At 41.7% G+C, this 27,028-nt stretch overlaps 1 protein-coding gene across 1 annotated transcript in view; it reads left to right on the top strand.

Moving 5' to 3' along the window:
• cyb5r4 (cytochrome b5 reductase 4) overlaps nucleotides 1-13,835 on the top strand; it is a 32,325-nt gene extending 18,490 nt beyond the window's left edge. Inside the window, exons 8-15 of the mRNA XM_028471538.1 lie at nucleotides 74-106; nucleotides 184-306; nucleotides 398-538; nucleotides 3,641-3,787; nucleotides 4,879-5,029; nucleotides 5,883-5,969; nucleotides 10,726-10,884; nucleotides 13,119-13,835. Coding sequence (XP_028327339.1) covers nucleotides 74-106; nucleotides 184-306; nucleotides 398-538; nucleotides 3,641-3,787; nucleotides 4,879-5,029; nucleotides 5,883-5,969; nucleotides 10,726-10,884; nucleotides 13,119-13,173 — 896 coding nt within the window. The 3' untranslated portion in view covers nucleotides 13,174-13,835. The remainder of the gene's footprint in view (nucleotides 1-73; nucleotides 107-183; nucleotides 307-397; nucleotides 539-3,640; nucleotides 3,788-4,878; nucleotides 5,030-5,882; nucleotides 5,970-10,725; nucleotides 10,885-13,118) is intronic.
• The last annotated feature ends 13,193 nt before the right edge of the window (nucleotides 13,836-27,028 follow it).

The raw sequence follows: 27,028 nt of genomic DNA, 5'->3' as shown, positions 1-27,028 counted from the left end.
TCTGTGTCTCCAAAGAATGGAAGAAAACTAAAGACATGTTGTGTTTTTAAATGGATTTTGTTTGTTTTTCCAGGTCTTGCTGGTGAAATTGATGGAAATGTATCAGGTGAGACCACATGCTGAAGAATGACATCAGTGATGGTCAACTTCTTGTTCTTATAATAACATTATTATTCTCCACAGTCCATTCTGCTCACACTGTGGGAAAGATACAGGTCAGCATACGTAAGCAAAGTAAAGGAAGCTGGGCCCGCCTTGGTCAGCCACTCGAGTCCCACAACACATTTGTACGTAAAAAAGACAGAGGTTGGTTATTTTGTCTTCACATTGTTCCAAGTCCAGTCTACACAGCAATCCTTGAGATGTTTGTGAAATCCTCTGTGGTTTGTGTCTGCAGCTCTGTTTTACAGAGAATGTGTGTTGGTGTCAAAGACTGAAGTGAACTATAACACCAACGTGTTCAGATTCAAATTCCCACGAGGGAGTGTGATGCATGTGCCTGTCGGACAACACGTCTACCTCAAAGCCAACATCCAAGGTGTGTGAGGGGGCAGAAGGGAAACATGTTCCTGCTACACTTACTAGAGTTATTCTTTCCATTTATTTACAATGTGCAATTCAGTTTTAACACACACACACTCTCTCCAGACCCTAACACTAATGGTACGTTCACACCAAACGCGTTTCGGACGTCAAAATCGTGCTTCACACGCGTAGTTGGACGCTTGTGCTCATTGACTATGTCACCAAGACGCACATCCAGCGTGTCGAGGGGAGGGGCTTCTCTATTGCCGGTGGTGTTCGTACAATAGATGATATTGTGGCGATCAGTTACGTTCATAATTCACCCAGTGACTGTGAAGTGGTGGGGAACATTGTGTTGAGAGAAGTGTGGGTCAACGGAGAATAAAGTTTGGAGTTCCGCGCTGAACACACCGCCTCCGACTCCTGTTCATCGGCTCTACATTATCCAGAGAGTGGCTTGGCTTTATTTGCACCTCGGCGTCGTTTCTGGAATCACCAAAGCTGCGCTCAGACAAGAGTCGCTTTCAGCATCTTCTACCAGGAAACCAACTACAGGAGCTCTACTCCAGCAGAAGAGCACCTGTCCATCTACCTCCGCCTCCGGTTAGGGGTTTTTTCTCTTCCTCTCATTGTTCTGATAGGTCACGTTTGGGGAACGCTCCTGATTGGTCGACGCACCGCGATGTGCCCCAAAAGTTCAACAATCCCATCTCGCGCAAAAAGCTTCAAAACGCGCCGCAGAGGAGGCGCGGGACGCACATCGGGACCTCCGATGCTCCATAGAAGCGCGTCCACCATATATTGTGAATGTAAACCTGCCGCTTTCAATGCATTCGACACGTTTGGTGTGAACGCGCCTTAAATCATCTCACTTTAATACTTGTATGGATGGATAAAAGCTGAACATGTCACACATTGTGTGAAATGTTAGCATAAATAATAATAGCGCAATCAAAAAACATGCACTTCCCTTTTTTTTGAGGCAGTGTGCTGGATCAAAAGGTCCAAAGATGCTAAGAAAAAAGGTCCGCACAACTGCGTGGTTAGCTCCCAATTTCAGTTACTGAAATTGGGAGCTAACCACGCAGTTGTACGGACCTTTTTTCTTAGCATAAATAATACTGTCACTATTCATCAGTCCCAACAATTTTTTTAAATTATATTTCACGTGTTCACAGACAAAGCTGGTCCCATTAGACGAATGTAACTATTGATATTATTACACATAAATATCCTGAATGATTAAATCATCAACTTGATCTGGTTTAATTATAGGAAATCAGAGATGTTTATCAGCCTTAACTTTATGTAACTCATTATCAAATATGAAATAAACAAGATTCATCAGCAGTAAAAACACTATTGGAGTTATTTGTGCTTTTCATGTGCTTTTTTTTTTTTTAAATAATTTTATTATATAAATGAATTACATACAATAACACTAATAGTAATCCACATGCACTAATATATTCCATAAAATATCAGCTCATGAGCTCTTTGAGTCAGCAGATATTGTAGCCTTTTTAATGTGTCTAGTGTTGATGTATTCACATTTATTTGTGTTTGTAAGGAACCTGTTTACACTAAGTTGTGATTTTTTTTAATTGATAGTTTTTATTTATCGTGATTTTTATTGTTATTGTGATAATACCAGAAATTATCAAGATAATTTTTTTAGTCAATATCGCCCTACCCTACTACGGATGCACCGAAATGAAAGTTCTTGGGCGAAAATGAGAAAACCGAAACACCGAAAGAGATCGGTATGCAAATTTTTAGTCCCATTGCATTAATGGCTATAAATGTGTAGTAACCTCACAAAAATGAAAACATTGCAACTGTATAAATTAATATTAATGCTTCAAAGAATAAATCAATTGAAATTATGAAAATATTTAAAACTGACATTCAAACTGTGCAATATAAAATCAAATTAAAAATAAATAAAATGTTTAACTTGTCCTCACTTATATAACAGACTGAGCTGCTGAAACAGTCATAATAAATATGTTGTTGTTAAGTCAGAGAGTGTGCGTCTGTGTGTTTAGATTGTGGCGTGCATCATTTCTTGTGCGTACTGGTTTAATAATGATCTTTACTAAGTACTGTTGTGATTAGGGGTAGGAACCTCTGGTTACCTCACGATACGATACACGATACAAAGCTCACGATAACGATTATCTCACGATATGACGATACAGCGATTATCAATATATTGGTCAGAAATCAATCTACAATAATCTATGACATAACAAGGAAAAAAAAAGATTGAGTGAAAAAATGGAATTTATATTTTCTATCTCTGAAATACAATAAATTGAGAACGTGTCCTATGAACAGTGACACTATTTTAGTGCAACATTTCTGTAAATAAGTGTCAACATACCAATGTAAATGAATAAGTATCTCCAATAGTGCTTTCTGTAAACAATAAATAGTCTTTCTTACCAGTGACACCATTATAGTGCAATACTTCCAGTAAACAATATATTGGTTCCTTCAACAAACAGTGGCAACATTTCTGTGAAGACGTACCTGCACATTTTAGTGAAAAAGCAGAAAAGGTTCAATTGTTAAGGCACAAAATACATTTTCAGTTGCACTTTTAAAAAGAAAAACAACTATTATGCAGTTTTGCATTGTTTACTATAGAACCAGAATTTAAATTAATAGGCTTCTTCTGTATTTGTATTATTCCTTTATTTATTTTATTCAAGATTTATTTTTAGTTAAATTGCATTGTTTTTAATAGTTCATCAAGGGATTCTTTTGACAATGAAAAATAAAAGGAAAATAGTACAGTATCGTGAATCGAATCGTATCAGGAGTTGAGTGAATCGTTCCATCCCTACCTAGTTGTGATGTAGTAAAGAGAATCTCAGTGAAACGTTCACTGACAGACTCTGAAACCAGATTCTATACTGATGCACAGCTGTTCGTCAGACTGCTGTGTGGTCCGTGTTGACGGAGGGCTACACGTACCTACAGTGTCTAAGTGACACAGAAACAAAAACACACTTATGTACCCCGGCAACTCTGCTCACATGTGTTAAAATACAGACACTCTGTGAGTCTGAGGACAAGTGTGTGTGTGTGTGTGTGCGTGTGTTTCCAGACACTGAAGTTGTGAGAGCGTACACTGCTGTGGATCAGCACCTGATCTCAGCCTCTGGAAACTCCTCCCAGGAATCAGATCTCTACCTGATGATCAAAATCTACCCTGATGGGATATTCACCCCTTATCTGCACAGTCTACAGATAGGTAGGTTCTGTGTGTGTGTGTGTGTGTTTTCTCTGTTATCAGACATGTCGTTATAATCATTGGATAAAGAACTGATGATATTTTTACTGCAGCACCCTTAAAAGGACACTTTAGTCTGGAGTTACTTTGTTAGAAGCAGGAAAAAAGGTGAAATGTGGAGGTTTGAGCAACTTTGAACAGATCATCTTTGAACAGAGATCAATTTATAAAGTCAGGGATCTGTTTTATTGAGTTTTCAGTATGTGCATCTGAACACTTTGAATTAATGAATGAAATGTATTTTGAACATGTATGAAAATGTAAAAGGAAAAAGTAAAAAATCTTAAGAAGTATCAACAAATAATACACAAGTTTGAAAAGGGAGTTGGGCGAAGTATTCACTTTTTTATCCCTACCTCTTTTTAACTCTTCAGTTTATTGCTAATATTATATATACCCAAAGTTTACATCCATATGAATATATATTGCACCTTTATTACATACGTGTCCTTATTAACATGATATTGTATATATAAACACAATACTTAATAAATATATATAGTACATATGTACACCACCTTATGAATATACATATATCTACATTATATAAGGGTCAGTGATGTATCTGGATTTTGTCGCACAACATTTCATAAAATGAGCATCATCAGGCAAGATTTGCATGAATCTACCTGAGATCATAAATTAATTACAAGCAGTAGAGGTTTTCACAACAGCACCACAGCAAGATTGTGTGTGTGCGTGTGCATGTGCGTGTGCGCGTTTTGCAGATCAACACAAGCTGTAAACACTGTTATCTGTATGGGTCTCTAGTCCATGTATTGGTATCTGTCCATATTAAATAAACATTAATAAAGTTTGATTTGCTGCCGTTTTACAATTAAAACATTTAAATATTCTGTTGGGCCTGAACATTGGATTAATCAGGAACATTGATTGCTTTATTTTATTATTCCACTACTATAGACGCACAGCACCTTCCAAACCCAAGCGTTGTTCTAGACAATGAGTAATGAGCATCCTCCTCTCATGGAAAACATCATGTTGAAATAAAAGCTTTGCACTGTGTAAAAACCCTTGTTTTCTTCCCAAAGGTGATCACATGTCTGTCAGTGGTCCAGATGGAACCTTCAGTCTCCGCCGCCTCCTTGATGGCACTAATCTCTACCTATTGGCAGCAGGGACGGGATTCACTCCAATGGTTCGGCTCATCCGATTGGTCCTAGAGGACACTGAAACCGTCAGGTTCAAACTGTCACATGATTCACTCTTACCGTTCCTCACTGTGTCAGATTGTGCATTCTCCATCATTTATCTGCTTGTATTTTATGACATTATTTCCCAATTCAGTTTAAAACCTTCATTTTCCCCTCTCCTCTCCTCCTGTTGTTCTCCCACTTTTCATCTAAATACGGGGCGCCGCTCCTGTGGCGTCCCACAGTTCTCCCGCTCCTGTCCTCCCATGTTATAAGTGATTGTCTTTTGATGTTTTCTTGGACGGGATGAACCTGAAACATGTGCAATGACAAATAAAGTGGATTCTGATTCTGACATTATTTGGCTTTTGTTTGGCCATATAATAGAATAGAATAGAATGTTTTTATTGTCATTGCACATAGTACAACGAGATTGCACATGCCCCTCCCAACAACACTGAAGTACAAACAGACATAGTTATCATAAAAACAACATAAGGTATGGTAAAAGTCTAATTTAGACACAAAAATGAGCATAGATGTGAAAAACACCATACTGAGGAGCGAAGAGCCACGAAATAATGAATAATGTTTGTAAGGTTCAAAGCCACTCTGTTCTTTCAGCTGTTTTTTAAAGACATGAGACCAAAACAGATGAAATTGTGATTTTAAAGACATTTGATTCCAACTTTTTCCACAAACAATAAATGTTTAAAGTAAAAAATATTTGGATTGTTCCCAGTTTTCCTCCGCTGGCTTTTAATTAAGCAAACACGCACGCACACACACACACACACACACACACACACACACATACACGCACGCACACACGCACGCACGCACGCACACACGGCTCATGAGAAGAGGTGAGGTTGCATTTACCTGATTTTCTGTCTCTTTAGGGAAGCAAAGCTGCTGTTCTTTAATCGTCGAGAGGAGGACATCCTCCTGCATCATGAGCTCCATCAACTAGCTGCTAATAATCCAAGGTACCTTTGTGTGTGTGTGTGTGTGTGTGTGTGTGTGTGTGTGTGTGTGTGTGTGTGTGTGTGTGTGTGTGTGTGTGTGTGTGTGTGTGTGTGTGTGTGTGTGTGTGTGTGTGTGTGTGTGTGTGTGTGTGTGTGTGTGTGTGTGTGTGTGTGTGTGTGTCCTTATTTATAACCACGGCGCGCACACACAAAACAGGGCCTGAAAGATGTGCACAACACTTTATATGCAAACTTTATGTGGTGTCCAAGCAGAAAAACACATATTTTAGAAGTCTAAAAACAATAGGTGATAATTCCAGTTGGAAGGTTTGTAGATGAGCTGATGATAGAGAAACATCTGAAGTAGATTTGGAGTGAACAACAAGAGACAACTAGTCACTACAGTGGACATTTTAGGACATCCTCAGGTCTCAGAGTAAGGTATCACTAAAACCTCTGTCATTTATCAGACCAAATGGACTCATGACTCAGCAAAACCTCTAGCTGTGTGCTATTGTCCCCCTGCACTGAAGTCAGTCACTGCACGCCTCCATCTCAGTTACACACTCTGGGTGAAGCGGCCCTGAAATGTGGGCGTTCCCATTCAAATCTGGCTTTGCGTGTATACTCCCGTCTGCTTTAGTTCTTTTTCTCTTACGTTCTTCTGAATCTGGAATAGGTGCAACGCCTCGATAAGGTGAGACATTATATTGCACTAGAAATATGGACTTAGTTACAAGAGACTCTCAGAAAGAATCATTGTCACACTGTCATGGGGTGGTGGGGGGAGTAACACAAGTATGCCAAAAGATTAATCATCAGCATTTCTAATATGTTCATATTTCACAGTTCTAGATGGGACAAAATGTGTTACATTTCATTATATTTTATCCACGCCATCCACTTCTTTTCCTGGAACAGATGTCTGCCCTCTGTTGAGCTGGTCCAACTCCTTTCATACTATGTCCAACGTAAAGCCACAGTTTGAGCCAAGCTGTCATATACAGAGGTTGGTGAAATGCACATGAGATGATGAATACCAGGAACTTCAGCTTCAGTTCAGACTCGCTCACATCAGCTCAATAAGGCATTAAATCATTTATATTTAAAAGCGTATTATGTAGGAAGCCAATGGTTCTGTTTCACTGCAAACATCTCTGTCTCCTCTGGATTAAAACAGGAAGCTCTGCAGGATTATTTCCTCAAACCTCCAGGGCGTCACACTCAGTCATGCTTTAGATCAGGTACCGTATTGATAACAGATGATGATACGCTGATCATTTCTGAATGCAGGAATGGAAAAAGTTAATAAAATCAGGCTTTCCACACAAACAAACGTTAATCTGGCGTTAATAGGAGGGGCCGGCGCGGTCTGGGGGGTGCCGTGGGGGGGGGTCTCCGGCTGTGCTGCTCCGGGACCCGCAGTGCCACTTGCCCGTCTGCGCCATCTACCCTCTCGCGTGGCCCGCCATGCGGATGGGCCCGGCTCACACCGGACAGGCCTCCTACATGTTCACTTCACCCCACTCCCAGCTGGTCTGGCTCACTCACAAAATGCACCATGCACCACACACCCATACCCAACCCTTGGGGGGCTGGATGGTGGGGCTGGGGGTGGAGGGGGCCGCCACCTGTGTTACTACGTAGTGGCGTGGGGGCGGCCCTCCCACCTCTAGTTGCCCTACTAATCCCTCCAATTTTAATCGCATCTCAACATGCCACCCCCCGGAGGGTGTATCATCATTTACACCCTCCGGCCTATTACACCACATACACATAAATCCACAGAGGCTGGATGGGGAGCACCGCTCCCCTCCATCCCCCTTCTTTTAATTACACCCCATACATTCACCAAACACACACATTCACACAGGGGATCGGGAAGTGCCTCTCCATTGGGGAATGGAGAGGCACCATAACAGGGTGGTGGGTTGGTACACATATTTGGGCCTCTCCGGTGGGGGCCTGGCCCCTCTGTTGGTGGCTGGGCCACCGCATAGAGTAAAAGTACATCAGGATGGTGCGGTCGGGCGTGGCAGTGGGTCTCGGGGGGGCTTTGCCGGGGTCTCTCCTTGCGGGGTCTTTCCGGGCGGTGTTGGCCTGGTGGGGCGCGGGGGTGCCTCTCCCCCTTGGGTGTGGCTTGGTGCTTGTTTCGTCTCCTGGTGGCCTTGGGGGCGGGCCCCGCGGTGTGCGGGCCCGGGGCGGCCTGCCTCGCCGGTTTGGGGGGTGGGTGTGCTGGGGGGGTGCTGGTGTCCTCACCGGGGTTGGGGCAGGGTTGTTTGGCGCCTCGGGATGATGCTGGGGGTTGGGGGCTGGGATTGGTGGCGTGGTGCGCTGGGTCCTTGGCTCCTTGGGGCCTTCTCGGGTGTGTATGGGGGGGCAATGGCTGCCTCTCGGCTTGGGATCTTGGGGGCGTTCGGGGGGCTGCTTGGCCGTGGGGTGGTCGCCGGGGGCCCCTAGATTTCCCGCTCTTTCTGCTGGCCCGACTGCTTCTTCGGGCCCGGGGGCGGCTCATGGGTTTTGCAGTAGCGGTTCTTGGAATCACATTTGTCATGGACGCACTGGCCTCGGGCACAAAAAAAAAAAAAAAAAAAAAAAAAAGGAAAAAGAGAGATTTTAACTGTGACTCAGACAGAAAATTTTGTCCGATCCTCAACTGCAATAATTTAATCAATAATCTGATCAAATCAACCTGTTACATTGTTTATCAACGAAGGCCTTTCAAATTAAAAGTGTTTCTAGACAGCCCCAAAATAATGACATCATGGCCCAGTCCGCCTCCTTGGCTTCAGCCCGCCTTCATTCACACACACACACGCTTTTTTGTTGATTTACACGTGGCGGCTCTAGCTGTTCCGGGGGTTGAGGCCGGTATTGGCCGCTTGGTAGGTCTGTCCTGCTATCTGCGGGCTGGCGGGCGGGTGGGTTCTGCGCCTTTGGCTGGGGGCTGCTGCTCCGCATTGGTTGTGTGCCATTGGGGTCCCTCTCTCCTGTGGTGGCGGCCGCCGGTCGCTCTTGCGCCGGCAGGGGCATTGCCCCGTGGCTTGCGCTGTCCGGTGGGGGGCAGGACCTGGGCAGCTGTCTTTGTGCCGTCTGGGGCTGCGCGGTCTTGCTGGGTTGTGGCCTGTTCGTGGGCTGGGGGGTGGGGGGGTGCCCCCCGCGGAGGTCTGGCCCGGGGGCTCGCCCTTGCGGGTTCCCTGTCCTGCGGTGGTGCCCTTTGGGTCCGGCGGGTCTGGCCGGCTGGCTGGGCCGGTCATGGCGGGGGTCTTCCGGGGCGGGTGGTACGGGCCTCTCCCTGCCATACCTGCAGGTGCGGCCCCGGGTGGCCCCGGCTTGGGCGGCGCCCTTTGAGCCGGGCTCTGCAGTGTGGCTGGGCCCTTTGGTGGGGGGGGGCTGTTTGGGGGGCATCGCGTGGGCGGCATCAAGGAAAGGGGATCTGGCGCGCTCTGGGGTGCTTGGTCGGTGCGCCTGGGGGCCGGCGGGGCAGCTTGCAGCATCCCCTTGGTGCCCTCGGCGACTATGGGCGTGGTTGTCATCCCAGGGGGCGCTGCTCTCGGTGCTGCTTCCGTTCCGGGTCCTTCTGGCCTGGGGTCCGGACCCTGCTGGCTCTGGGCCCACCGGCGGGCGCCCGCCGGCTGCCCGTTCCGCGCGGCTCTGGCCGTCTGCTGGGCGGGGGCCTTGGCTCCTCTGCTGGGGTCTCGGGCGGGGGGCTCTCTGGGCCCTTCCCTCGGGGGGTTGGGTGCTTGGGTGTGGGTGGGTGGGGGGGCTGGATGCTGGCGGGGGGCCTTGGGGTTGGGGGTTGGGGTCGGTGGGGGGATGCGCTGGTTGCTCGGCTGCTTGGGGCTTCCTCGGATTTGTGTGTGGGGGGCGGTGGCTGCCTCTCGGCCTGGGATCTTGGGGGCATTTGGGGGGTTTGCTCGGCCGCGGGGGGTTGCCTGGGGCTCCCTGGCCCCCGCTCTTTCTGCTGGCCTGGCTGCATCTGCGGGCCCAGGGCAGTTCCTGGGTTTGCAGTAGCTGTTTTTTTTTGCACATATACTGGTATACGATGCACTGGCACGCCTTGGGATGTGGGATAAAACTCATACTGGGCTTAACCTTAGACACGTTAATCCCAAATACCTGCTTTACTACCATTCACTCATTCCCCCTGTTCACAGCCACCACAATTATAGCTAAGCTTCACACTTGTCACTATACTGGCTGGATTACACAACATAATAAGCACAATATATTCTACAACCTCACATCTCACCCTCACTGCAAAACAATCTATTCTTCCCCACCTTTTCTAATTCCGACCTTGAGTCTCTCCTCCCTGCTCCCCTTCCCCTCCCCTTCCCCCTCCCACTCCACTTAGGTGTAACACTGCTCTCCCTTTTTATATCCTCCCTATAATAAAAGATTTCTTACCCTTCCTTAGGGAGGGCTGGTGATGGTCACAATTAAGCAATAAAATAAATCAATGTATTTTATTGCAATAACAAAATATGCATTGCTGTCTCATAATGATTGCACTTCCTGTGGTGTTGACCATTGACAGCATGTGCAGACAAGTAAAAAAAAAAAAAGATTTACACGTGGTGGGCGTGTCAGGAACCTGGATCGGAGAAAATTCACGCAAGAGAGAAGCACGTATCTGCAGGTGCATAAAAAAGTGCTTAAGTCCAGACCGGAGAATAGGGCCTGTTGTGACTAGTGATGAGGATAGTACACTAAAATGCTGTTAAAGTGTCTTTCTGTTCTTTCATTAAATCAATGTTGCTTTGCTGTGTTTCAGGTTCCAGGTGGAGCACGTCCTGTCAGAGCCCTGTGGAAGCTGGAGTGGAAGGAGAGGCCGGGTGGACGAGTCCATGCTGAAGGACTTCATCACACCAGAAGATTCCAAACGCTACGTTTGTGTGTGTGGACCCAAAGCCTTCACTGAGCTTACAATGGGGTACGTCAATCCTCCTCAAACAACAGGGGCTTTATAGAAGCTAGGAGATGGGATTACTGTGGAAGACCTTTACCTCTAGTGCAGCCCATCTCAAATAGTGGGGCACGCCCCCTGGGGGGGCCTTGCCCGAGGTGGAGCGTGTGACCCTGTGCTTTTTTTTTGCTGTACTAGAGTGGTGCTCTCGTGTGTGAGTGTACACTCTATTAGAGACTATAGAGCAGGGGTTCACAAACTTTTCAGTTCGCGACACCGAACATATATTCTATATATTTATACATTGATCCCGGCACTCTGCTGGGTACCTGTGGGCCGCATTGGACGGGGTGACGGCCAGAGCAAGATTGCCGCACCCACCAACACAAAGTGGGGTTTTGTTCTCGTGCGACTGACGGCAAACCGAGCTGCAGCCCCAGGGATGCCGCCGCATCCCCCACGAGCCAGTCACTTGACGGAGGAGGCCGAGGGGCGCAGAGCAGCCCCGTGGCCGGGGCAGAAGCCATCTGCGGGAGGAAAGGGTGAGACCCGGACCCCACTGGAGGAAGCCGGGTGTCAATTAAAGACATACACCCCAATCACGCTGATAACCGCTTGAGTTTTTTAGCGAAAACGTGCCAAATATTGCCAACAATCATCCCGCTTTGTGAATGCTGCTTCAGTAAACCAGTGAGCACTGTTAGCATCATATGATTTAAGGTAGCGTACCAGAATGCTCAGTGTAAAAAACCCACACCATAGTAGAGGAGCTGATACTGACTGCAGCATTAAACATGGTCTCTGTCATACTGGAGGAAGCAATAAGATGAAGCAACTGACAGCAACACAGACTATTTATTTATTGCCTATGTCAGCATCTGACCAATCACAAACATGTAGAAACCCTGTAGACCAGCCTACGTTTGCCTGGAGAAACAATTATTGTTACCAAAGAAAAATAATTAAAATCATGATCCAGGCCTAAAGTAACAGACATTAGGACAACCTCTTCAACCCCAACGGACCCGCCAGCGGGGGCAGCGCCTGCTTCCGTGACTCTCACGGGTCTAAGTGTTGTAATGAATTAGTGAAATCACACGTTCTATACCTCTTTCTAATCCTAAGAAACTCAGCTAAAACTGTAGCTAACCCACATCCAGAAAAAAGACCACAGCACACACACACCAGGCCATTATGTTCAAAAGACAAAGTTGACAACTCTGCAAACTCAGCATTTTTCCACTGCTGTGAGTCACAAAATAAAAACAGAGCTCTACAACAAGAGCCTACTTGAAACTACAGGCCGAGGTGAATCTGCTGATATACAGGTTGGGTATGTTACGTATCAAAACACCGCCACAAACTCAGAAAATACACGTCGTAAAAAGTCTGCAAGGTGTAGTAAGACAGATACCACCATTACACATATCTGAGCACTTCTCAGCTGAGAAATCCATCCAATGAGCGCTTAGTGCTCGTGCGTAAAATGGCTGGTCCCTCCTTTACCCAGCTCTGATTGGCCAGGGCTAAAGCCCACCCCCAAAGTGTTTGATATCAGCAATTTCTACAGGTTCTGAGCTTTCCAACGCTTTGTCAAGCATTCTGACTGGTCAAAGCATTGCTAATTAAGAGCCATGGGTAACGCCACCAAAGAGTGGAACCAAAACATGGCATTACACATGGCACCGCAGAAACCGGAATAAAAATGGATGTGTGTTTATTTCAAGCCACATTGCACCATCTAGTGGTCAAACATGAGACTAACAATGGTTGGTGTCAATTTGACTCTCATATTACAGTTATATACTTGTTTCTAAACTTGTGGAAAACTTTGGCACAGTTGTGGCACAGTGGGCTTCCACCTGAACTTCTTTGTACAAAAACGCATGTATTTTTGGCCTAATGTTAATTATTATCACCAAACTTGCTGTAGTTGATGTCCGTATATTAGTTCAATTAATTCTGCTTTTACAGCCTTTGATAATGATAATTGGCTTCATATTTGATGTACATTTTTAGGTTTATTTGGGCGGACTACAGATTTCTGTATTTGAAACATGATTTATTGTCACTCAGTATCATATATTTTCAAAATTTCACATCATCTGTAACCACTAAGGGTCCTACTTAATCTTAGAAAAATTAGCCATGTAGGTCATGTGGCCGTTGAGAAAAACATTATTTGTTGTGGGTATGTGATTTTCGGCGAAAAGTCGCTCGGGCTCAAGAGGTTAAGCTCCTCCTCCTTCTTCATCCTTCAGGTTGCTGAAGCAGCTGGGCTACGGTGAGGAGGAGCTCCACGCCTTTCAGGGATGATGATGATGATTCCTCAGCGTAACAATGAACACGAAGGAGGAGGAAGAGGAGCGATGCAAAGGAGCAGCTGATGGATGCTGAGTCAGCACAAGGTGCAGCCACAGTCAAACATGCAAACCTGAGGACTTTCAGTGTTTAAAAACAATAGAATAAATTCTTCCACACTGTTAAGCTGCTTTTGTTCCTGATACTGGTGTGAACTCATGCAAGTGAAACATAATGGAAACACTGGAGCGCCTCCAAAGGTAGAAATCTGTGCAAAAACAAGATGGCAGTTTAAATGTTGAGTTTTTAATGTGATTTAGCTCCAATGTGTCTATTGTTTGAACTCCTTGTTAAATGCCGTTAAAACAGGGAAATTATCTGCCAGTCGTTTGAATGCAATGTAATTTAAAGTTTAGATTAATAGGAATTCTACATTTTAAAAAGCCTAATTAATATTTCCAACAAAGCTCTGAGCTTTTAAGACGGTTCTGTTTTATAGATGGAAGCAGATTTATGAATATGCAGAGATTTGTCTCATCAACGTTCATTGAAGCCACTGAGAAATACTGTCCAATATCAATATTCCATTGTGTGACTGTGAAACAATGTATTTATTGTTGCGTTGTGACTGATGAACATATTGAATACGTGGTTCTCTCATATTTAATCTTTTTTCATAGTGTGTTTTTAGTTCAATAAGATTCAAATGTTTCCAGTGAGTGACTTTTGCAATGTGTAGCTCACTGCATCAACCATGTGAATCAAACAATAAATCTATACTATCATTTCTGTGTCTGTGTGGAGTAATTTGGTCATTTCCAAATGTTTATTTTAATTTTATTTCGACTTGACGGCACATTCATGTTCACCCAGAAGTGAAACCTATTCAGCGTTTGACCTCAGTGTGAGGAGGCGCTAGCGCACCATTTATATCTATTTCATTGCACAGCTCCTCACAGAGACGAGCTAGAGTCATGTGTGCAGCCAGAGCCAATCGCTGCGCACACAGCCAAGCAGACACAGACTGTAAACACACGAGTGAGAGAAGAAGATAGTTTAGACCGGAGAGGGGGAGGGGTGGCTGAGCAGCCACGCTCACACTGATTAACTAGAAAAGCTCTCAAGTCTCACTGATTGGGTCTGATGTGTGTGGGTCGCGGAGTCGCGAGTCACACACCAAACGACAACAAAAATATCAAAATTACTCAAAATACAAAAAATGGAATATTTATACAAAAAATATACAAAATGACAACAGAAATGCATAAAACTACACTAAAAAAGATACAAAAATACACAAAATGACTCCAGAATCACACTCCAATGGCAACAAAAAACAATATTTTTTCAAAAAAGGCACAAAAAGACAACTGATACAAAAATACACATAATGATGTAAATCAAAAAAACTAAATATTTATACAAAAAGTACACAAAATGACAACAGAAATGCACAAAAATGCTCCAAAAACCTAGTGGTTAAGGACACTGGGCTTGTAATCGGAGGGTTGGCGGTTCAAGCCTCACCTGAGCATCACTGTGGGATGTTGAGCAAGTCCCTTAACCCCAAACTGCTCCCCGGGCGCCACAAAAATGGCTGCCCACTGCTCCTCGGGGATGGGTTCAAAGCAGAGGACAAATTCCATGTATGTAACAACATTACATGGCCAATTAAAGGTGAAAGCCCAGATTTAATCTTTTTAATCTTTAAATACACCAAATGACAACAAAAATATGAAAATAACTCAAAATACACAAAACTAAATATTTAGACAAAAAATACACAAAATGACAACGGAAATGCACAAAGCTACACAAAAAAATATACTAAAATACACAAAATGATTCCAGAATCACACTACTTTACTTTGCACCCACAAATAAACCCCTTTATAACACTACAGAGTACAGAGTATGTACACCTCTTTGTACATCCAACCTTCAAACATATTCTCATTTGGCCATAATTGACAACTGTACTTATGCTTCCACATGAATGCATACTTCCAACGGGCACTGTAGTAGTAATAATAAATAATAATGATGGAACTTTCAATAGTTGCTCTTTGCTGTGTTTAGTTTGTGTGTACAATAGGTTTAATGAACGTGTGTGACATATTTAGTCTTTCTGGTGGGCTGCGTCTTCTATAAATGCACAGTAAAAAAGTAGAGTGTGAGGGAGACGGGACCGTGACTCACAGACGAGCAGTGATCAGCACTACGGTGACCAGCAGTGAGCAGCAGGAGTGGAGTCAATTACATTTTTCAGTTAATATTATGTTTTCATGGGTTTTCAATTACCCATTTTCAATTACGATTACAGTGACCAGCATTTTTTCCAGTTACAATTTAATTACAATAATTATTTTCCCCCTAAAAGTCAATTACAATTACGTTCTCAATTACTAAAGTTCAATGACCATTTTGGTATGAACCCAGCAGGTCTCTCAGATGTATGGACACAGGTCAGATAGTGGAGCCCAGAGCTCTCAACAAACATGGTGATGCTGCTTTCAGTTGTTATGCTGCAAAGAAGTGGAACAAACTGCAGCATCACATGGGAATATTTTTAAATCCAAGTTAAAGGCACTTTCTCTCTACTGCGTATGACAGAGGGAGATTTTTAAGCCCGAGCGCCACGAGCTGGCGAGGGGCCTCTTGCTCTCATTGTGGCCACACTACGAGGGAAGGGGCGGAGCCTATGTGAGTGCCCGTCAGTGTCTTTCTTTCTTACTTTTTTGTTTCCCGTTGTCAGAAATAACTCATCTACTTTTCACCCACTGAACCATTGAGTCTTAAAAATTCAAACAAAATTCAATTACGTGCTTCTCTAATTTCTGCCTATTTCACCCCCAAGTTCGCCAAAAATGCGTTACGAGATAAGAATTGCCAAAGAAATTAATTCATTGTAGAATCATGAAAATTTACACATGACAAAACAAGTAAAAAATATTATTCATACCATGTCAAAAAAAATACACAAGAAGTCCAGAATCTTGAATTGAAAATTGAAAATAGCAAAATTGCTATTTTTGCTCACGTTGTATTTTAACGCATTTCTCCTAGGGCGTTTTATTGATGGGGTTCAAAATCGCTGGAAATCATCTAGAGAAGTGGAACACCAAAAATTATGAAGATGATGAATAATTTTTACAGTGTTTTTACAGGGCGGAGCCGTGAATTTTGGGAAAAAATGACAAAGTTTATATCTCTTTTTTTTTCTCTCTCTTTTTTTCTCAAAGTTTATGTCTCAATAGTACATTTCTGTCCAAACAAATCAATAACAATGCATTGATAGTATAAAATTCACTGTTTTATTATGTCTTTGTATGAACTTGAGGCTGTGCATCGAAGGCGGCACTGCAAAGGCACCGCAGATTGCCATAGGCGGTGCAATTTAGTGAAAGCAGCGCGGCAAAGGCGGCGGGCGAAGGCGAGGGTCTTTCATCACCACTTGTGACTATATATATTTAATGTTATTGTTGATTTAAAGGCAGTATTATGAAAAAATCACTTTATAATGGTTTTGCTACAATGATAAACACCCCTTTACCCTCATTCAGAGGGTTAGTGTTGAAAAAGTTGTTTCCTCCCTACCCTTGTTATTACACATTTTGTAAAAAATCATCTCCAAACAGCTCCTTTACGTTCAGTGTACAGATAATCCAGTATATTGATAATCTTAAGCACGCTCACAATCAGTTTCAATTTTAGTAGCTGTTATACCGCCTTTATAGGATGATCTGACGTGTCTGTGACCCAATGCGACGCAGCAGGAGGACAAAACAATGGACTATTGTCTTATGTCTGTGGTCAGTAGAGGTGAGGAGGAGAAGGAAGACTGTTAATGATTTACTGCTGCTGCTGTGATAAACACACACGCTGAAGCATTGTGTGTTTACGCCCACTCATGCATATGTATGAAGGCCCAAACAACGGCCTGTTTTTAGGAGCGCTCCAAAAGTGAATTTTCAGAGGCCAAAACTCCAGAAAACAGGTGAGTTTGTGAAAATAAACCTTGAATACTAAGTTGTTGGGGTTCTTAGAACAAATAAAGATGGGTGAAAAATAACATAATACTGGACCTTTAAAGTTTTTACTGCAGATTTGAACATTCCTATTGATTTTTAAGCTGTTGAATGTTTCCTCTTGCTATTTTTTAACCATGTTAAACTCGTTGAATTACCTTGTGTATGAAATTTACTATACAAATACATTTATCATGCCTTGCTTTACAACTGCTCACTTTAACCAACAACTTCTACCATTGGACAGATTAGTTTACAGACGCTCTCTATACTTCTATATTTATATTATATTTACATGCAGATGTTGCACTTGTATTTAATCCTTATTCTTGTGTGTCTTGAGTGAATTAGTTAATGAGTTAATCAGTGAACATTGATTAAAAAAAACAACTGAAATCAAACCATAGTGATATTTGAGGCCAAAATACTTCTTTTTTAAAGCACATTGATTATGAAAGAGAGAGAGTGTGTGTGTGTGTGTGTGTGTGCGTGTGTGTGTGTGTGTGTGTGTGTGTGTGTGTGTGTGTGTGTGTGTGTGTGTGTGTGTGTGTGTTTGTACCAGCAGGTGGCGCCATAGTTCTATATCTGTGACCCATAAACGTTGGGGTTCCCTTTCCTCCTGATCAGTGGAACAATGCTCACTGATTTATAATAATAATAATAATAATAATAATAATAATAATACATTATTTTTATAGTGCTTTTTTGGGAACTCAAAGTTGCTTTACAGAACTAAGGGATTATTCTTTCATTCCACACTTTGTGGTGGTAAGCTATTATTGTAGCCACAGCTGCCCTGGGGAAGACTTTCTAAAAGAGTTTGCATGTTCTCCTCTTGGTTAATTGGGTTTTCTCCAAAAATCCTAAAACTAGTTTTCAGGGTTTGATGGACTTTCTGTATGAGTGTGTGAAAAGCTTTATAAATAGATAAATAATTATATACATATAATATACAGAAACTAATAAAGTGTCAGCACTGGAGGAAGAAAAGAGCTTCTTGCTTGTGTTTGGATGAAGCAGAAATGTTAAACAATGTTTATTAATGTTCATTATGTGGACTAGTTCTAGATGTCCTCACTTTAGGTGAAATATACATTAATCTAAAGAATAGAAGTTAATGAAAGACTGTATTTATGGTTTTTTAATACATGTTTGCATAAAGATGCAGATTGGCTTTAAGTGTCATAACCAGGGTTAGGGTCAATTATAATTGTAATCGTACTTGCAGTGGTAATTGAAATGTAATTGAGTTCAGATAATTTACTTTGTAATGTGGAAATTCTATAAAAACTGTCATTTACAATTTAACTAAATGCAAACATGTTACAGTTCTATGTCTTACACATACTTAAACAATTATTAAAATATGTTTCTTATAAATTTTACTCGTTAGTTCTCATTAAAAATAAATAATTAAATAAAATCAAGGTTTATTTCCAATATTGTCATTGATTAGGAAGCCTAATAATGAAACCAAGAGATCAAAAACAAATTACATGATGGATAATATTGTTAGTGTATTTTACAACTGATGTAAGCCATTTAAGAGATGCTAACACAATTACGTTCTCAGAGTAATTCAGAACGTAATTGTAATTGACTTTCAGGGGGAAAATAATAATTTAATTTAATTTAATTTTGATTGTAATTTGATAAAATGTCAGTCAACGCAATCGTAATTGAAAAATGTAATTGACCCCAACCCTGGTCATAATATACAAAATGCTACGTTAGCTTCATTGATGTTTGGATGAGTTCATATCTTGGTTGGTTTAGTGGAGCTATTGGTACAGTGACCTTATCACAGATTACTGCCTAAAGTCATAAACATACTAAATTAAGTTTATTGTGTGTGTAGTTTATTTTCTACAGGCCAGAGACAAGATTGTTAAGGTGGAAAAAGAGGAAGGTTACCTCGTTTTGGCTGTATGACACCCTCTGCGTTGGGAAGTGATGAAAACCAGACTGAAGAGTTGGTGAATTAATAAAAATGATTTTATTCTAAACTAAATAAAAGAATACAAAGTGGAAACAAAAATGGTGACCCCCTGGCCAGGCGATCCAAAGACAGAGTGACGAGACACAATATTAAAGCCACGTATATCTCCCCTTAGTTCCCCCCTCCCTCCTCCCCCCCGAGAGATAGGGATAAAGACAGGGAGAAAGAGGGAGGGCAGGAGATGGAAAGAAAGACAGTTTTACTCTTTGAGTCAAAACAGTTCGCTCCTCGTTATCTGGTTGCTATGGAAACGGAGGTGTGTGCGAACTATGTGTTTGTGTGTATGAATGAATGTGTATGGGGTGTGCTATGTGAGTGTGTGTGTCTGTCCTTGTGGTTGTTTTGAAACTTCGGACAGGCTGTCCTGACCCAGAGTGAAGACAAGTTAAAGTTGAAGACATGAGAAATCACACAATGAAAAGTTACACCCCTAGGCTTAAGGATTAAAATATAAGTAATTATATTATTAAGCATAACTAATTATTCTGCCCCAACAAGATCCATTCCAAACAAAACATATTAACAATCTATTGTTACATAAACTAACAAGAACTGAACTGAAACCACAAAGTAAGAAATGGAACCAACACATGGTTAACAGAAAACAGAACTCACTCAACTGAAGTCCTTTCACATATAAAGGTTTTTGGACCGGAGGTGTAGCTCAGTGCCATTAAAACTCCCCCAATCTGTCAATTTCTGTAAATATAATATACAGAAAATAATAAAGTTTCAGCAAAAGAGGAACGGAGGAGCTTCTTGCTTGTGATTGGTTGAAAGGTTTACATGGCAGAAACAATGGCTGCTAATTAATTGGAATAGTTCTTAAAAGTGTAAGAAAAAATCATTTCTGCAATATATTGCAATATTTCACCGCGCGATTATTGTATCAATCCAAAAAATGTTGGAATCGATTTTTTAATCATGTTTATTTTTACGAAAAAAATACCTTTAATTGCGCTAACGTCACTCCTCAATGCTTTTTTGCTTGGAAGTTGATTGTGCAAAACAGTTTGATGAACATACCACTTGTTTTAGATTTTTGTATTTGAATTACTCTTAGTTACCATTTACTTGTTCTCACAAGTGTAAAAAAATGAAAACAATTGTAATCCATACCATTTTTTTTTACAGAACTAACCTGTATTTGCAGTGTTTTAATGCATGTTTCCATAAAGAAGCAAATTAACTTTAATGCTTCGTTCACAGAGAATGCGTCTTCTGCCATACGGAACGTTCCGCAGGGTCTGCAGGATCAAAAAATGTCCCCATTTGCTTCATACGCACTAAAGTTTCACTGCCTGCTGAAGCGAGGAGCTGCGCTCCTTTTTCTCCTCTCATAAACATAAACCACCAGTGAAAAAGCCAGTGTAGTATAGTTGCACGATACCCACGATAACCCGCGGTGCCAACGGTTCCTACTATACTAGAATTTCTACACGACGGTACTACCGTGTATTACGATTCTACTGGTGCCAGTTTCTGCTACATAGCGGTTGCCTCTACTCTCCTCCCGGCTTCTCACTGCACGCTACTTACTTGAAAACATACCAACATGGCAACCGAATTCCACAGCTGCTGAATGATTGGCTGTTTGCCTGTTAATGGTGACGTACAGGGAAATAATAGGCTGTTTCCTCACGCTGGGTCCGCCCATCTGTTTGCTGATTGGCTGTTTGTGTGTTTCTGCCAGCATGAAAGAACTGAAGACAATTACGCTTCAGAAACTCGCTTCAAAACAAACAACAAGCTAAAGTTCTGTCTCGCCTGGACACGTGCACGGCGTACAGTCACAAACACGAGACAACACATGGCAGAAGCACTGGGCCCGAGCGGCGAGTCTGCTGCGATGGTGTCGTCATCAGTGGCATCACTAATTTTTCTAAAAAAACAAACTCCAAAAGTCCCATTTGGAACTATTTTGGCTATAAACGAGGCAGAGACGGTAAAGCAATAGGAGATCTACTGTGCAGGCGCTGTCACCAGCTGTAGGAGCCACAGGAGGGAACACTTTTTTTTCTTTTTTTGACACGGACTCAGAGCGATATTTTTTAAAATTTCTTATTTACAGAGATATTAAAAATGTACAAACAATATTTACTAATTATATACATTCAAAGGAGGGATTACATCCTATCTCATAAAACACCAGTGACGTCACCCAGAAAATGCATAAAAATATAGTTTTCTCAGGGAATCAGTTCCTGTTTTTTGTATTTTATCCTCTATCTATCCTCTCCAAGAGTTCAATATGTTCAACTCTAGTGAATGTGCGAATATGCGTAAAATTGGAAGCGCGCTTGCACGGCCAACGCTCTTGACGTGCAGATCGGACCACACTGCCACATAGGAAAGATTTCGCATCTGGGACGCATCTATCCATTGACTTTGTATGTAATCTGGACGTACGGACATTTTGTGATGCATCTGGTGTGAATGCAGCATAAGTGTAATAAGATACCAAACGCTACGTTGGTTACATTACGGCTTGGAGGAGTTCAGATCTTGGTTTAGTGGAGCTACTGCACGTATGATCTGAACGTGAAAAAGTTCATTTTCATATTCTGCTGTTTTCTCAACAGACCTCAGTTTGAAGGAGAAACGATGCGTTGTATATAAGGAGAAATCTTCTTATCTCTTCTCTTGACCGTGAGGACATGAGTTTGAAGCCAAAATGACGAACAATCGTTTCTGATGACCGTGAGTTTGTTCCCAAACATTTCCACTCCACTGTTTGCTGTTGTTGACGTTTCCACTCTGAGTGTTACATGCAGTAGAGGCTTAGGCTGGTTTGTACAGGAACAAGAGAAGCTGTCACCAGGGGAAATATTTGGCAGTCATTGTGTTCAATGTGTCGTTGTCAATCAAGCGTTGTGTGCCAAGAAGTAGGATTTAATGTAATGTGTGTAAATGTGTGAATTCATTTGACACATTCGAGCTTGAGAAACGTCTCCATCGACACTCGATCACTGCATCATTTCAGTCGTTTAGATAAAACAATCAATGCTGTGTATCTCCATCCTGCACAACTTAGTGGACCCCAACTATTATTATTATTTATATATAGTACAATATACAGTGAAAACCAGACATTTACGTACACTATGAAAAAAGTAACCCTACAACAAAAACCAGATTTATTGCCACAGAACCCATAAACAATCGAGAATAAATGTAGTTCATACAATGGAGAGAGTGAGTGTGTATCTGGGTTATTATACTTTTTGAAATGCAATTAGTTTTTATTTTAATTTATTTTTTTGTTTTTAATTTAGTTTGAATTAGTTTAACAAGTAATTACATTTTACAAAATATGGACATATTCACAATTTGAAATCATCAAATTAATGTTTCTTTGCCTTTTCTGAAAACATATGCTATATATATATATATATATATATATATATATGCACCGTGGCTCGACCGTGGCTCAGGTGGTAGAGGGTCGTCTTCTGATCGAGAGGTTGGGGATTCGATCCCAGTACCTGACTATGTGTCGAAGTGTCCTTGGGCAAGACACTGAACCCTAAGTTGCTCCCAGTGGTCGACTAGCGCCTTGCATGGCAGTCCTGTCCCACTGGTGTGTGAATGTGTGAGTGATTGGGTGAATGAGCTGATATGTAAAGCGCTTTGAGACTGTTTAGTGTGGTGATAAAGTGCTATATAAAATCAAGTCCCTTTATCATTTACCATATATATATATACTAAATATACAGTAAATATTGTGTCATTTGGATGTAATATTAAAGGTTGTTCTGATGTTCATCCTGAATGTGTTAAGATTAATTTTTCTCTTTCACAAATAATCTACGCTGTTGGTGTCTTTAGCCTTAGAGCAGACAACGCTCAGCCCAGGGGCCACATGTGGCCCTCAGCCTAATGTTTTGCTGCCCCAAAGTAAATGCACAAAACGACTCCAAAAACACACAAAATGACCAAAAAATATACACAAAAATACACAAAGAAATCTCCCAAAAACATACAGACAGAATGATTCCAAAAACCCAAAGACCAGCACAGTGTATGGTAGGGATGGTGTGCTGCTGACCTCGACTCAGGACGTTCTGGATCAGTGGAAGGAATAGTTGGAAGACCTCCTCAATCCCACTGACACGTTCTGCTGAGGAAGCAGGGCATGGGGACCAGGAGTGGACTCTCCTCTCTCTGAACATGAGGTTGCTGAGGTGGTTAAAATGCTTGTGCCCCTGGCGGTGGATGAGATCTACATGGAGTTCCTCAAGGCCCTGGATGTTGTGGTTGACACAACATCGGGGGCAGTGCCTCTAAACATTGGCAGACTGAGGTGGTGGTCCCTCTTTTTAAGGGGGATCTGAGGGTGTGTTCTGGGATCCCACTCCTCAGCCTCCCTGGTAAGGTGTTTTCAGGGTCCAACCTCTGAGGATTGTGGTTTTTGTTCTGGACATGGAACTGTGGACCAGCTCTATACCAACAGCAGGTCCTTGAGACTTCATGAGTTTTTCCAACCAGTTGACATGTGCTGTGTGGACCTGGAGAAGGCATTTGACTGTGTCTCTCTGTGATTCCTGGGGGGTTCTCAGGGAGTACAGGATACCGGACCCCCGATACAGGCCCTCCGTTACCGCTACAACAAGTCTCAGAGCTTGGTCCGCATTGCCAGCAGAAAGATGGACTGGTTTCCAGTGAATGTTGGACTCATTCAGGACTGCCCTTTGCCACCGATTCTGTTCATAATTCCATTCACAGAATTTGTAGGCGGAGTCAGGACGTTGAGGAGGATTGCATCACTGCTTTTTGCAGATGTTGTGGTCCTGTTGGATCCATCAGGTCGTGACCTTCGACTCTGGATTGATTCACAGCCGAGTGTGAAGCGGCCAGGATGAGAATCAGCACCTCCAAAGTCCATGTTTGTTTATTCCACTTCACATGTCGACGTAAATCATTATTTTTGCACTTTAGTTCCCGGTCACATATTTAATGCAGTTTAATAATTTAATGCTCTTTTAATTTTTATTACTTTCTGTCTGTAGGAATTGTGTTTTAGTGTTAATGATCTTTATCGTCAATGAAGAAAAGTTTTAAAGAACGTTGGCAGGAAATTGAAAATGTCCTCCTGTTTGTCACGCCCCACCTGTCATACCTGCATGCCCGACCAGGGGGGCGCGCCACACACTTTGAGAAGCACTGCTCTAATTATTAACATAAATGTTGATCATGTGACCCTTGCATCAAACAATCATATTTTTGTGGCTTTGTTGTGATTAAAGGAGACCCACTCTTTTAAAACCTGGCCTGGTGGGGTCAGTGCTGCCTAGGTATCCTACTGAGTGCCTGGTTCCCCCCTCCACCCACCCCTCCACCCACCCACCCCCATAGCTTAACTCTCAGCAGGACTAAACCAACAGAGTCCATTCCATGTGGGGGAGGGGGAGGGGCAGGCTGTGGGAACAAGCTACTGTTTCAGACGTCTGTATCTCTACTCCTTTTACTGCTCCAGATTGATTTTAAATACCTTACATATTCTAATTTAATGTATATAAACTGTATTTACATCAAGGAATGCATTATCTATGATGATGCAATTGTTTATTCATTTTAAGTCAAAGCATAATAAATCTGCTCTTATTGAATATATTGTAACAGAGTTTAAGTGGTAAATCATTTTGATTATAGCTTATTATTATTATTATTATTATTATTATTATTATTATTATTATCATTATTATCATTATTATTATTATTATTATTATTATTAATAATAATAATAATAATATTATTATTATTATTATTATTATTATTATTATTATTAATAATAATAATAATAATAATAATAATAATAATATTATTATTATTATTATTATTATTATTATTATTATTATTATTATAGGCTCCAATAATCAATGCGTACATGCCTGATCATTACAAATCTGAACGAGTATTAAAAGTAAAAGGAGAATGTGCAAAAACAACAAGTTTTGATGTTGTTTTCTGTTTGTAGAGTCACCTTTGTGTATATTTGTTGTTGTTTTGCATGTCTTTGTTGCCATTTTGTATATATTTCTCTAATTTTCAGAGTTTTGTGTCTTTGGAGTCCTTTAGTGCAGGTGTTCTCAACCTTGGGGTCAGGAAGACCCCATTTGGGGTTGTGAGACACTGTGAGGGGGTCACCAGATGCCACAAAAAATATTTTCTAAACAATTTTAGCCCATTTTTGCTTATTTTTTTACCCTTTTCTGCAACTCCACTAAACGTGGCATATTTTTACCTATTTTTCATCACTTTTCATAATATTTTGGTTCCTTTTTAATGCATTTTTGCTACATTACTCCTATTTACTTCTCCATTAAATGTATTCACATTTGTTCCACTTTCAAGACATTTTCAGCGCTTATAAACCCTTTCCACCACTTTCACACCTAATGTTGCATCTATTGATTCATTATTGTCACTTTTAACTTCTTTTCACCATATTTCATGCTTATTTTTTCCAATTTAACCACATTCACAATTTGTCATGCCCGTTATTTGCTGTTAAAACTAATTGTTGACACTTTTTTAAAATTGCATTACGACAACCCCCCTCCCCTATTTCTGCCACTTTTAGGCCAATATTGATACTTTGAACCATTTTTACTACTTTTTCTGTCCATTTTTGGCCAGTCTACTTTTAACCAATTTCATCATCTTTTCCACCATTTTTCGTCACTTTTAACCCATTTTATTTCTGAATAAAACAAGGATTTACATCTTTAGGATGACCATATACTATGGCCCATAATAATAAACTTTTTGGACAACAGTGAATATTATTTGTATTAATGAATAAATAAATGTGGTTATGACAGATTCATAGAACAATGGACCATCATTTTACTGACTTTATGGATGGACCCCAAAAATCTCTCCCCTTTATTCCCCCTTATAGATGGTCCTGTCTCCTCATGACTGTTCTTCAATGTTCATGTCTGTGTTCAACCACCTTCAGCTACAGTGGGGGTCTCCGCTCTCTGGAACCTTTATTTTGGGGGTTAAAATTCAGAACCACTGCTTTAGTGTATTTTTGTTCTCTCGTGTATTTTTCTGGTATGTTTTATGAAGTCATTGTGTGCGTTAAATTCGGGGGCCGTGCAGAATAAGAGCAAGGGCCACATGTCCACCCCCACCCCAGACAACAGACAAACCCTGTTGGACGTGTCAGCAGATGATCATGTTCCTTTATTACTCCACGTTGTTCAGACTTAGTTTAAAAAGTCTAATATTGCAGAACAATAACTCAGTGTGATACAGACTGATAACGTGTGTATTTACTAACAAATGTCTTGTCTTTAGAAGTAAATATTTACTCTCTCACACTTTGTTATCTGAAGCACAGATAAAGAGAAGCAAGAAGTGAAAAAGTGAAGGTGTGAGAGAGTGAGGGAAGCTTTGGGGCGTAAACAGTGACAGTGCAGGAACAGGAGGACGATGTGAGCACAGCTGATAGTGTTTAAATCCTTCCATAGGTGCTGCATTGTTCTCTGCTGCCTCCGGCTGGGTTTGATAGCATCATTAGAGCTCATTTCTCTTGAACTCACCCACGTGCTGTACGTTCCCTCTGTACTGCTGCACTTTTCTAGAGCTGGAAAAATGAGATCCAGAGAAATAATCATTTCATTCTATTTATTTTCAGCTTTCAGTTTGAGCCATTTTATTTGGTGGATTTTCCTGCTTGTTCAAATACTAACACACACACACACACGCACGCACGCACGCACGCACGCACGCACGCACACACACACACACACACACACACACACACACACACACACGCACACACGCACTCACGCACGCGCACACACACACACACACACACACACACACACAC

This window comes from Gouania willdenowi, chromosome 16 (assembly GCF_900634775.1).
Source record: "Gouania willdenowi chromosome 16, fGouWil2.1, whole genome shotgun sequence".
Taxonomy (NCBI): Eukaryota; Metazoa; Chordata; class Actinopteri; order Blenniiformes; family Gobiesocidae; genus Gouania; species Gouania willdenowi.
Note: the sequence above shows the minus strand (reverse complement) of the source record. Positions and strands in the feature narration are given on the sequence as shown.